The 13,503-nt window shown below is 42.9% G+C and overlaps 1 protein-coding gene across 1 annotated transcript in view; it reads left to right on the top strand.

Moving 5' to 3' along the window:
* LOC140917643 (connector enhancer of kinase suppressor of ras 2-like) overlaps positions 1–13,503 on the top strand; it is a 463,215-nt gene that overhangs the window by 326,011 nt on the left and 123,701 nt on the right. Inside the window, exons 13-14 of the mRNA XM_073360900.1 lie at positions 154–238; positions 3,900–4,155. Coding sequence (XP_073217001.1) covers positions 154–238; positions 3,900–4,155 — 341 coding nt within the window. The remainder of the gene's footprint in view (positions 1–153; positions 239–3,899; positions 4,156–13,503) is intronic.

The following is a 13,503-nucleotide window of genomic DNA, read 5'->3' as shown; positions in this document are numbered from 1 at the left end:
GCTTCAGGGAGCTGTAACCTTAATAAATGGATGCTAATAAAACTGGAGGGTGATTTTTTTAACCAGTTTACAGGTATTAATTATTCTATCATACAACAACCTTTTATTAATGAGTTGCAAAAATTAAAATGGTTCCTCTTTGATTGTTTCCAGGTGACTTGAGGCCTGTTTCTATGCCTACAGAGTTCAGCTGGATCGGAGAGTCAAAAGAACCAAACATGTACAAGAGAGGCAGTCGAGGTGAGTACCTTCTCCACTGCTGTGATCCAAGATTTTTCTCTCTGTTCTTTAAAAAAGATGAAAATATGCATCACAGACACCTGCTGTAGTTCTCATGAGTGCCATGGAGAGTATGGAAGGGTCTACTAACTGTCCTGTTACTTCTGCTTTCCTGAAAATTAAAATAGAATTCTGTCAGTTAAGGCGTTCTAGTCTCTTTAATTGTAATAAAAAATGAAATACCTTTCCAAATGCCCGAGTGACTATATGGCTCAGATAATTGCGAATGATATATAAAACTTTAAAATATATTCATTCAGTATGATTCCATACCCACATTATACATACAAACTGATGTACTTAGAGTCCACTTTGATGACCTAGTCATGAAACTGCAACATCAAGGCTCAGTCTGGCAGTCCCTGAGTGTTCAAGCTGCCACTGATTTCAGTGAGTATTTTGGAGAAAAAGGGATTCAGGGTTGGGCCTTCGGGAAGAAGGTTGGTGGTAGAAATAGTACCAATAGCTAAAAGAATGTATTTGTCACGTTTCAGCTTTGATTGGTGGTGGGTGAAACTTGCCGACTGTTCCTCATCTCTCTTAGCTGTTAGTGGTAGGGTGACCAGATATCCCATTTTTAACAGGACAGTCAAATTTTTAAGCCCTCCTGCAGGTGTCCCAACATTTCTTAAAAGTGGGTAAATTGTCCTATATTTTCTGCTTCCCCGCCATGAGGATCCCTGCTCGCCAGCTGCTCACCCACCTGTAGTGAGTGAGGCGGTCCAGTGACTGATGATGTGGGTGAGTGTGCAAGGCTGGTGGTGGAGTGAAGCTGCAGCATGCAGGGCTCGGCCCCTCCACCTGCCAGTCTCTCAGCGCAGCCCCTGCTGCATGCAGGCTCTCAGTAGGATTGCCAACTTTCTAATCACACAAAACTGAACACCTTTGCCCTGCTCCCTGCCCTGCCCCTTTCTGAGGCCCCACCCCTGCTCACTCCATCCCCCCTCCATTGCTTGCTCTCCCCCACCCTCACTCACTTTCACCAGGCTGGGGCAGAGGGTTGGGATGTGGGAGGGGGTGCAGGCTCCAGGGTAGGGCCAGAAATGAAGAGTTTGGAACGCAGGAGGGGGCTCAGGGCAGGGACAGGAGGTTGGGATGTGGGAGGGGGTGAGGGCTATGGGAGGGAGTTTGGGTGCAGGAGTGGGCTCAGGCCTGGGACAGGAGGTTGGGGTGTGGGAAGAGGATGTTGGGTGTAGGCTCTGGGAGGGAGTTTGGATGTGGGAGGGGGCTCAGGGCTGGGGCAAGGGGTTGGGGTGCGGGAGAGGGTGTAGGATACTGGCTCCGGCCAGTTAGTGCTTACCTCAGGCAGCTCTCAGAAGTGGCGGCATGTTCAGCTCCTAGGTGGAGGGGCCAGGGGGCTCTGCACACTTCCTGGACCCACAGGCGCAACCCCCGCAGCTCCCCTTGGCCATGGTTCCTGGCCAATGGGAGCTGAGGAGCCAGCACTCAGGGCGGGGACAGCACACGGAGTCCCCGTGGCTGCCCCTCGGCCAGAGGGACATGTTGCTGCTTCTGGGAGCCACATAGGGATGGGAGCCTGCTTTTGCCCCACTGCGCTGCCGACTGGACTTTTAGCAGTCTAGTCAGTGGTGCTGACTTTGTAGCCACCAGGGTCCCTTTTCGACCATGCGTTCCGGTTGAAAACCGGACACCTGGCAACCCTAGCTCTCAACCAGCAGGACCCTGTCCCCTTTCCAGATGGCTCTGGCTGCACACTGCAAGCTGGGGCATCTGATGAGTGCCAGGCAGTGGTTGGTTAGGTGTCATCTCTGCTGCCCACCCATCGGCCCCTTTTGTGCTTCCCCTCTTGCTGTCCTCTCCCTGCTTTGCCCCTTCACCCCCTCCTCAGCCCCGCTGTTCCTCCATATCCCCCCAGCAGGGCGCGTCCTGCTCCCAGCGCTGAGCAGAGAACCAGCCCCGGGTTGGAGCGCTCAGCTCAGCTGGCTGGCCGGCTCCTTCCTTCCTCCACTGCCTCTGGCTGGGGTGGCACCCTGGGAAAGCCCAAGACCCTCAGGCCCGGTTTGCTGGCCAGGAGGAGCTGAGCCCTGCATGCGCCAAAGCCCTGCGCTAAGCTTTGGAGTGGGGGGGAAGCAATTTCCAGCCTGGTCCCACCCCGACCCTGTGGGCTCCACAGCAGCCCCCTGGGCAGGGGATCAGCACCCTCTTTGCCCGTCTCCACCCCCACCGCCCTAGGTCCTGTCCCCAGGGAGCGCAGGGCTGCTCCATCCTCTAGGCACCTTCCCCTGCTGAGCCACCTCTCTGGCCAGGGTCTGTGGCTGCTGAAACCTCTGCAGTCAGGTTCTCTGGGCCCTAAGTGTTAACCCCTTCCTGCCCATGCTGTAGCTGGGAAACAGGAGGCGGCTGCGTTATGTTGGTGGCCAGCAGCAGCCTGGCGGTGTTAGTTGCCTTTCGACACTGTGCGGGCAGACAGGGACAAACAATGGGAGGGGAACTATGATGGAAGTCTGTGGAAGCCTATAGAATGATTATTTCCTCCATGCACAGTTATCTTAAGCTCAGTTACTGTTCTGATTTACTTGTTAACTTTTATTAATTACTGTTGATCCAAGTACAGGAAGCCATACTTTTCCAAAACAGTAGAGCTGGGCGGGCATTTCAAAGGTGAATCTGCATTATGAAACACAATGAAAACAAAAATATTTAAAATTTCCTGAAAAACAAAATTAAAAAAATTCATTTGGGGTTGATCGAAACATTTTCCAGCAGAAAAACATTCCATCAGAAAACTTCTGACCAGCTCTACCAAATACCCTTCTCAAAATCTTGTAGTCAAATGTCTTCATGACCAACATTCTAGAATCCGCTAGGCAGGATTTTGGATCTGTCAGCTATAGAAACCTAAAAGAGAACCATCAGAGAACCTCATTGCTAGGTGATGGCACATTTGCTTTCGTTAGAGTATCTGTGGGCATATATTATGCTGTAGTCTAAAATGTACTGAAAGAGTTAACTAAACTGCATAGCCAAAAAAATTGAAAAAGACGGGGCTCCAGAATTGTTCAGCCGAGAGCTGATAAGGGCTTACAGTTTGAGAAAAACTATCGGAGTAGGCGTCTCAGTGATTCACAGCTTTAATGCACAAAGTCCAGCGTATTTGTTAACTCAAAAAAAAGTCAAGATTTTTTGAGGCTTTGTGCTGTAAATGAAACCGCAGAATCAATTACTGTTGTCTCCATCTGTTTCCAGGGGGAAAGAAACAAGGTAATGTTCACTTGTAGTTACCATGCCATTATAGAACAATAGCTTTATGTGGCCCCCTGTATGCTAGTGAACTCTGAATTAGTAAGGACTGCTTTTCTCAAGAGCAGCAAGCATTTTGGATCAAAGGGCTATGAAAGATTGAGATAATAGCTGTGTTCCATTTACCATGTCTGAGTAAAACACTCTCTAGACAACACCCACGTGAATAAAAGACTGCAGGTTGTAGTCTCCATTTGAAATGTCATATTGCAACACCCATTATTACCCTGTTTAAGATGCGGCTTTATTTTTGCACAGACGTGTGCTTGAGTGGGTAAGTATAAAAGTGTAGCCTGGTTATATTTTGTGTGTTTGTTTTTTTGTCTTATTCATATTTCTTTTCTTCTTCCTTCAACAACTGATTCGGAGAATTCACTCCTGCGATACCTGAGTGATGACAAGATCTTGGTGATCCAAGAAGAGCCTATGACACAGAAAGACAACAAGAGAGACACAGGCCGCAGGTCAAGGAAAAAGGGCAAAAACACAAGTAGCCCGAACTATCCAATTAGCCCATCTATGTTGACATCTACTGTTAGCGTTAGGCTGGAACCTGGGCAGCAAGATGTCTTGAATTTCTCACTAGCTGAAAGCAACACTGTTCCACTGTATCACGTAAGTTCATAAAAATTTGAAGTTTTAATTCTTTTTTCTTAATAGCCATTGGAACTAGGATTGGCACAGCAGAAATATGATCTTATATCTTACAGTATCATGTTGCATGGCAGGGTCCTACAGTTCAATTTTCACATCCATACCATAAGATACAGAGCAAATCTGAAAACCATCTGGATATTATGAAAAAGTTCAGTACATAATACACAGAACACTTGTCCACTATGGGTAGGTCTACTCAAGCACACAGCATGTAGACTGCAGACAGTGCTCACCCAGCTAGTATGGGTATAAACAGCAATGTAGAAAGTGAGCCCCAGCTTAGGTGAGTATAGTAGAGATAGGCCAGTACCCTGCATGGATCTCTGCATCCTCAGTAGTGCCTCCCATATCAACTCTACTGTTTTTAGCAGTGTGGTGTCCTGGTGCAAGAGCCTTTTCATGCCACAGTGAAAGACTCTGGCAAAGGGGAGGCAATGAAGGAAGACTGTGACAACAAAGGTCACATTCTCCTGTATCCTGATTACGGTTGGTGAGTTGTAAGTTTTAACATGTAAGATGGTGAAGGTAAAGCACAGAGGAGAGTCTAGGGTTTCCTTCAACCAGCTAACGTGAAAAAATATTAATTGCCTGTCTTCACTAAGATTTTAGCACATTAGTTGACTTCTATCAGTTAACACATATTAAAAACACACCTTTATTCCTTGTGAAGATGAGGCCAGTGTGACTCACTTGGTGGGATCTCTTCATTTCCAAGTGGATTGGCTAAATCCCAGACTCTGCTCCCAGAACAACTGATGCCAAACCAGGAGATCCTCAATTTGGCCTGTAATCATTGGGTGAATCCAATAATGACTTTTTGCAATATCAGAGAGTGTAAGCCTCACCATGTTCTGAGTTTCTGCAGTCGATACAAGGAGCTCATTGCTTGGACCATGGAAGCATTCTCAACCATGGGAGGTTGAGGGGCATGTCCCCTCACATACACGTTACCTATCTTTTGAGGAAGGAAAAATTGGTCCTAGGATCCCTGATACTATTTGCCTACTCAGGTCGTGATTACTTACTGCTGTTAACCTTGTTGGCTGGGTCCCTTTGGACCTGCTCCAAATTGCAGCTCTGCTCTCCTGAGACCCAGTGGTTCAGTCATTCAAGCAGGCTCTTTCTAAAATCTTGGGGTGTAATCGTAGTCCTGTTAAGTTTAACGGAGAAATTTAGATGTATTTAAATGGTGTCCGGATTTCACCTTGGAATTTAAGTACAAGAAATATATGAATTGTCATGCTGGATCAGACTTGGAGTCCATCTAGTCCAATATCCTGTTAACAACAGTGGCCCATACCAGGGGCTTCAGAGGAACATATAAGAACTTTAGAGTATGCCCCATAATAGATCTCATGCTTATTTTTTGTAGTCAAAGATTGGCTTACTCCCTATAACATGGGGTTTAATATGCTTTCCACAACATTTTGTTGCCATTAATTATGGTAACTCTGAATATTCTTGATATGTATATGAATGCCCAATCTCTTTTCAAATCTTGTTAAGTTTCTGGATTTAATGATTTCATATGGCAATCAGTCCCATGGCCCAATTACACATTGTTTGAAAAAGTATTTCCTTTTATCTGTTTTGAATTTCTCACCTTTTTATGTTATTGACTGTCCCCTTGTTCTTATATTATGGTGCAGGAAGAACAGGGTACTGCTGTTTATAGCCCATTTCAGATGGGTTTCCAGCTTAGCAAAAAAGGCATTTTGGTTCTTAACTGAATTTCTGCAGAATGGGACCAACAATCTGGAAGCCTCAGCAATGTAGATATTGCTCAAATTGTGGTTGTTTTTATTCCGGAGTTATTTGCTATAGGTGCAGAGAAAGTTATCAACTTGTTCTTTAGTCAGGCTGTTCTACATGGGAGGAGGCTAGAACCTGAAAAGCCTAACAACCATTCGGATGGGACTCACCATTAGGAGATAACTAGGGAGAAGCCCATTTCAGATTAGTTAGCCCACTATGCAGAAATTCAGTATTCAAGGTAAAACCAAAATCTCCTTTGTTGTACATGTGTCTGAGAGAAAAATTAGTAGGTATCCAGAGTGGACCACACTCATCACTGATTTAACCTCACTGACATCAGTGATGATATACCAGGGACAAATCTAGCCCTGTGTTATGTAATGTTGAAAGTGAAGTTACTGTGGCATTATAACTTTTTTTTTTTTTTTTGGTAAAACTATTCTCCCAAAACACTATTTTAGTTAATATATTTTTATTTTTATTTAATCTTAACTCCATTACATCTACCTACTTTATCAGTTTCCCAATATATTACTCTGAAGTGCTCCAGCAGAGTATTCAGTATTAGTGGACTGTTTTTGTCAGCACAAATAAATACTCTTGCTCACTGAAACTGGGCAAAATGGTTACCTCTGAGACATAATTGTTATGCATAGTTGTTATGCATTGGATTTAGCTTTGTTACACTTCAATAGTCTTGGTAAACAAAAGACATTTAATTAAGTCTATAGTGTCTACATGCATGAATATGCAACTCAAAACGATATTTTTGTTTTCCACTGGAACATGTAATTGTAATCTTAAAATATGTTCTAAGTTGTTAAAAAATATTTAGAACCAGAGTGCAAATAGCTTTGTTTATATTTTGTTTTGGGGTGGGTTTTTTGGTGGGGAAGGGAGGAGGAGAGTGGTTACCATTTCTGCTCAAATGCAAAATTGACCAGGATATTTTTGAGTAATAAAAAATGCTGCTTTTGATGTTTGCAAACAGCTATTTCTACCTGGAAGAAAATGACATCAAGGCCTGACCATGTGTGCTCGGGCCCAAAGAAAATAATATGAAAGATTTTCTAGAAGGCTTTGTGTTGTGATGTTCGACCATTCACTGGGATCCCGCCATATTCATTGTATATGTTTCCGTCTACCTCATGGCTTAATGGAAGACTTTGACTGGCCACTGTAGAATCATAAAAATGTAGGGCTGGAAGGAACCTCAAGATGTCGTCTAGTCCATCTCCCCATGATGAGGCAGGACTAAGTATACCTAGACCAGTGGTTCTCAACCTACTTATCATTGTGGGCCACATATGCGGCCCACAGTGTGTTGCCTGGGCCACAGGTTGAGAACCATTGCGCTCCTCTATGCCCAGTGCCTGCCCCAACCCAGAGACCGCTCAACAGAGCGGGGCCAGGAGCGGACTCCACTGCAGAGCTGGGCAGCAGAGCAGCCCCAGGCCCCACCATGCGGCAAGGCAGAGCAGCCCCAGCAGCCCTGGGCCCCACAAGGCCAGGCAGCCCTGGCGGCCTGGACCCCAGCCATGTGGGCCCTGTGGCCTTTAGCACACAGCTGAGAACCACTGACCTAGACCATCCCTGACAGGTGTTTGTCCAACATATTCTTTAAAACCTCAACTGACAGGGATTCCACAGCCTTTCTTGGTAACTTATTTCTGTACTTTTCTATCCTTAAGGTTAGAAAGTTTTCCTAATATTGAATCTAAATTTCCCTTGCTGCAGATTAAGCTGATTACTTTCCCCAGTGGACATGAAGAACAATAGATCCAGGATCAGATTCGCACTCAGGAATTGGATCCGGTAATGTTACCCAAAGTTCAACAAACTTCCCTGAGGCAGGGTTTTCCTCCCTAGATGGACACTCCAGGACCTTCTATGCAACAGGCACATGATATGATGCTGGACTGGAGCAACTGGCAGAACTGGCACATGCCACTATAGATGCCTTGGCCATACTGACCAATTCCCACTTATCCTTGCCCTATAGGAAAGTCTGACTGTTTGGTTCCTGATAAAGGACAGCCTAAATCTGTGAATCTGAGGTGATTGGGTCCTATACAATCAGAACCAATAGATACAGTAACTTAGTACAAGATACACTTTTGGAAGAAGAGGGAGATACATCCCCTCCAGTTGAATTTCAAAAATAAGAAATTGAATTAGAAAGTGGTTCATCTCTGGCCAAGAATGTAGGAGTGTGTTCTCCTTCAGAAAATGCTATTCAGTTCCTTGAACTAGTAGCCAGAATAGCGTCAATTTTAAAATAACCATCCTGGTTTTCAAAATATTAGGTTCTACAAGAAATAAAATATCTTTACCAATATTAGAAGGGCTTTGACAACCAGCAAAAGCAGTCTGGTCCAATCCATCTTTGTGTCAGCCAATTTCAAAAAAGGCGACAAACTATACCAGATTCCATAAACAGGGTTTTCTTGTTTTCATGTTCACCTCCCTCTGATTCACTTGTTGTGGTAGCAGTGGTACAAAGATCCAAGTCCAGATCTCTTATATTGAAGGGGCGATAAAAATTCTTCAGGTATATTCTCATTACCCAGCATCAGACCAAGGTTTGACATACCAGTCAAGAGCTTTGAAGCAGTCTTAGAAAATGCCATCCATATCTTTAGAGACCATTTGTCTCATATTTACAATGTATGGAAAACAGTTACCTTAGATAGATGCGTTTTAGACACAAAGAAGGAAGGTTATACCATTCAGTTTAAATCCCTTCCTCCATACAATCCCCTTCCCCTCTCCTTTATCAGAGACCATTCTACAAGAAGATACCCAGAGTAAAATAAAAGCTCTATTACAAGCAGGAGCAACAGAGGAATTCCCAGTAAGTTCCCAAAGCAGGGAATTTTAATACTCATTATTTTCTGATCCCATTGGACGGAGGACTCAAACCACTTCTTGGTCTCAGAAGACTGAATAGATACATCAGAACGTTTCAGTTCAGAACGCTAACCTTTGTAATCAATTATCCCCCTTCCTTTCTACTCTAGTTTGGCTTGCTGCTCTTGATCTCAAGGATGTGTACTTCCTTATTTCTACAAGACCTTCTCATCACAAATATCTTTGCTTTACACTTGGTCAATATCATTTCCGATACAGAGTGTTGCCATTTGACCTCTCCCCTGCACCCAGAGTCTTTACCAATGCCTGTCTCTTGTAGCACATATCTGAGGAGACAAGGAATTTTTATTTTCCCATACTTAGATGACTTCTAAAGACTGGCTTCTAAAGACTTCCTCTGAAGAGGAATTGAAAAGTGTCACTCAAATTACTGATTTTCTGTTTGAGAAACTGTCTTTTAATAGATTAAAAGAAGTCTCTCCTATCTCCTTCTCAAAAAATCTCCTTCATTAATCTTCCTATCCTTCCTTCCACAATTACAGAATTCAAGTAGCAATAGACAATATGTCTGTAATGTACTACATAAACAAACAATGTTGCCTCGACTCTGCAAGGAGGTAATAAAACTTTGGAACTGGTGTATCTTTATGGTGTATCTTTATGGTGTATCTTTAACATTTATTTGATTGTTGAGAGTGTGGATCAGATGAGCAGGGATGCTCGCAGATACACTAGTGGTCTCCAAAACATTTGGTGATTCAGCACTTTTTTTAGCTTTAGGTCTTTCTGGCCATAGACCTGCTTTGCTATCAGGTTCAATATCAAGTGCCCTCAAGTTTGTTCAAGATGTGTTCCTCCTCAGTTGGAGAGAGGCCTAATGCATGCCTTTCCTCCATTCCCATTACTATTAAAGGTAGTTAAGAAAACAAAACAGGACTCGGCCAAGAGGATCTTACTTGATTCTGCGTGGCCAAAACAGCATTGGTACCCAGAACCCCAGTCATTTCATCTAATGGTTTGGGCGATAGAAATATGACAGGTTTAGAAAATTCTTGTTCTGTTGAGGTGCAACGTGTTTTAATTCTAGGAAGCAGACTGCTAGAAAATGTTATAGCTTGAAGTGGAAAAAAATGTTATATGGGTGTCTAATAAGGGTGTTGTCCCAGTCTTGGCTTCTATTCATTACACTTTAAAATATTTATTGCACTTAAAAACTATGGGTTTGTCTGTCTCTCCACGTAAGGTCCATTTAGCAGTGATAGCAGCTTTTCATATTCATATTGACAGTAAATTTGTTTTCTCACACTCCTTAGTCAAAAGATTTTTTAAAAGTTTATTGAATTTGTACCCGCCACGATGAAACCCAGCTCCTTTAAATTTATCTCCTCCCTTTGAACCTCTCTGAGTGTTCCTGGTTTCATCTTTCTATAAAGATAGCATACATAATAGCAGTCACATCTGCTAGAAGGATTAGTGAACTACATGCTCTCATGGCCACTCCCCCCTTGCCATACTGTTTTTGTAAGGACAAAGGTCTTTGGGCCTCACTCGATTCCTTTCTACAGTAATTTTGGACTTTCATGTAAATCAGTGTATTAATTTACAAGTATTTTTACCCAAACCATGCACATAAGGGTGAATGCAGGTTACCCAGCTGTATCCATAATAGGCCAAAGCAGAATCCCAGAAACAATTCCATACTTTTTGGAGTTTGAAATTCAGATATGGTGGCTCAGGAACTTGCCTTGTCATAACCTGTGCTGTAGTGGTCCTCCTGCCTTACCATAGTGATGGTATTTTGATCTATTCTCCTTTTCACAGTCTTTGACAATCTTTAGGTTACATAGCTCCTGTTGCTCTCTTCCTGCCCAACCCCTGAAATGGAGCTGGTTGGTACTGTAACCAATATTGTGTTGGTACATTAGCAATTCCCTTTCCCAGCAGCACAGTCCCATGAATGGCAGTGTGGTAGGGAATTACATGAGTTTTACCTGAATATGAGGGGAAATAATTAATTGGAAAGTTTGAAAAGTTTGCAATAATTAATTGGAAAGTTTGAAAACTTTGCAAGCCATGCAAACCCTGTAAAGCAACCTGGGCTGAGTCAGTAAGGACCCTTGAAATATGCTGTGTTCTTGAGTCATTTATTCTTAAACACAAATACCAGAGTGTTCCCAATAAGAGAGCTATCTTATATAATGTCTTGTATTAGCAGGTGTGTTTGTACTACTGCAATCTGCTCCGTGGGAACAGAACTGTGTATATGTGTGACACAGGCCCAGTCATACTTATAGCTAAAAGCTTATGGCTTTAGGGGTCAGTGTTTATGGAGCAGGGAGGAGTTCCGCATTTCATTCTACTTTGAAGTTCCTTGTGTCCATAGTGTATAGGAATGTGACAACCATGTTATGGGTTTAAATTAGACTCATGTTATTTGAAAATAGGTTTTTATGATTTAATATTTCAATAAGCATGTACTGGAAAAAGTCATATGCAGGCTGGTACATCATACTAGATCTGGAAGGCTTTAAGAAAAGCTGTCACTTACAGCAAGTCATTTTAAGTGAATGACCAGAAGTAACTGTCCACTAGAAAGCCTTCATATTCCAGCTGAGTTTCTTTTATTCCTTCCTCTGTCTCTTTACAGTTTGGCCTTTTGGAAATCCCCATTTTCATCATATTCATAGTGAGAAATGTTCTGTAGTTAACCAAAGCTGGGCAATAGTATAATAAGAAAATACACTGAGTAAATAAGTTTACAGCAGTTGGTTAGAAGCAACTGTGCATTGCATTTGGAAGCCACAGTTTCCTAAATTACACAAGTTAAAAGTTTAAACAGCTAATTTAACAATGGATATAGAAATCCAAGAGTTAATTCATTTTCACAGTATACGGTTGTGATTTGGTACAGCTTGAAACCATGGACAAATAACTGCTTGTCACTAGTATGCATGATAGTCATCTTGTGTGGCTTCAAACCTAAAGGGACTACATCATTTTATAATCCTGCCACACTGTGTCACACAATCTGTTTCTTATATAATCTTACCAATTACTATAATAAAAGGAAAAGCATCCGCTGTTTATAAAATGATTATTAGCTAATGGCCTGTAACACTATATAGCAAGCTATAGTGTTAGATGGTTACAGTGGAATATTCTTTTACTTCTAGGGCCAGAACAATAATTGTTTGAGTTATATGTACAGTAAAATGTCCATTTTCAGTATCATAACATTTTTGCTGATTGACTAGCTGTCATTTTTATAGCATGCAGAACTATGAACTCCTGTGGCTTAGTCCCTGCAGCCTGGTCTACATTAAAAATTAGGTCAGTCCAACTACATTGCTCAGAGGTGTGAAAAATCCACATCCCCAAGCGACGTAGTTAACGTGATCTAACCCCCCAGTGTAGACAGCACTAGGTTGGTGAAAGAATTTTTCCATTGAGTTAGAACCACAGGGCTCTCCCGGGAACCACAGCGTTGAAAGGAGCAGAGTGAGGGGCCGCCTCTCCCAGGAGCCAGTGCCCTGTGCCGGCAGCTCCTCCGGCACGGCTGCCCCACCTGTAGCCCTGCCCCCATCACTTCCACACAGCTCTCTTTGTCTCTTGTCTGGGGGCATGAGTGCCACTTGAACACAAGAGTGCAACCAGGGACGTGGTCTGTTTCTCTCGCCACTGCAGATCCTGGGACAACCCTGCGGTTCCACGGATACCGATTTATACCTGCGGATATCAGATATCATCCACAGATATAAACTTTTATCCACGCAGGGCTGTATGGATTACCTACACCAATGGGAGAACCTCTCTCATCAGTATATGTAGTGTGTACACTGAAGCGCTACAGTGGCATGGCTGCAGCTTGTTGCTGTAGCATTTCAAATGCAGACAATGGCATGAAATTTATGTTAGACATGGAATTCTGCCACACCTGCTTGGATTCACTGTATGTGAAAACTATCCAGTTCACTCTATCCTGGCCAGTTTAAAAGCTTTCAATGGCTTTATTTTAAAATTATTTTAAAAAACCTTTTAGAATGGTAACAAAATTATTTTGCTGTGACTGACATTTTGGATTAATTCCACCTAAGGTGTGAATCTTCTGAAGGTGTTCATAGCTTTACAAGTCTTGATTTGCATTCTAAAGCATATTTGACATTTCCAAAGCTCACATATTTTTTCAACACAAAACATTTTTAAACATTTAAAAAAGACATGGGGATTCACTCCTTGAGTAAAAAATGGTGGCCTGCATTTTGTACTGCCTGGCTACAACAATTTTAAATTCATAAGATGATAAGATAACATTTTGTCAACTGTGAGGTAGAATGGGCTGGAAGAAATTGAGGAAATTATGGGCAATCATACTACATACAGCGCTCAGGTCTGTTCATAAGAATCACAGTAAGAACATAAGAATGGCCATACTGGGTCAGACCAAAGGTCCATCTAGTACGGTATCCTATCCTGTCTTCTGACAGTCACTAATGCCAGGTGCCCCCAAGGGAATGAACAGAACAGGTAATTATCAAGTGATCCATCCCGTTGCCCATTCCCAGCTTCTGGCAGACAGAGGCTAGGCACACCATCCCTGCCCATCCTGGCTAATAGCCATTGTTGGATCTATCCTCCATGAATTTATCTAGGTTTTTTTTTTAAATACTGTTATAGTCTTGA

The sequence above is a fragment of the Lepidochelys kempii genome, chromosome 9 (genome assembly GCF_965140265.1).
Source record: "Lepidochelys kempii isolate rLepKem1 chromosome 9, rLepKem1.hap2, whole genome shotgun sequence".
Classification (NCBI taxonomy): domain Eukaryota; kingdom Metazoa; phylum Chordata; order Testudines; family Cheloniidae; genus Lepidochelys; species Lepidochelys kempii.
Note: the sequence above shows the minus strand (reverse complement) of the source record. Positions and strands in the feature narration are given on the sequence as shown.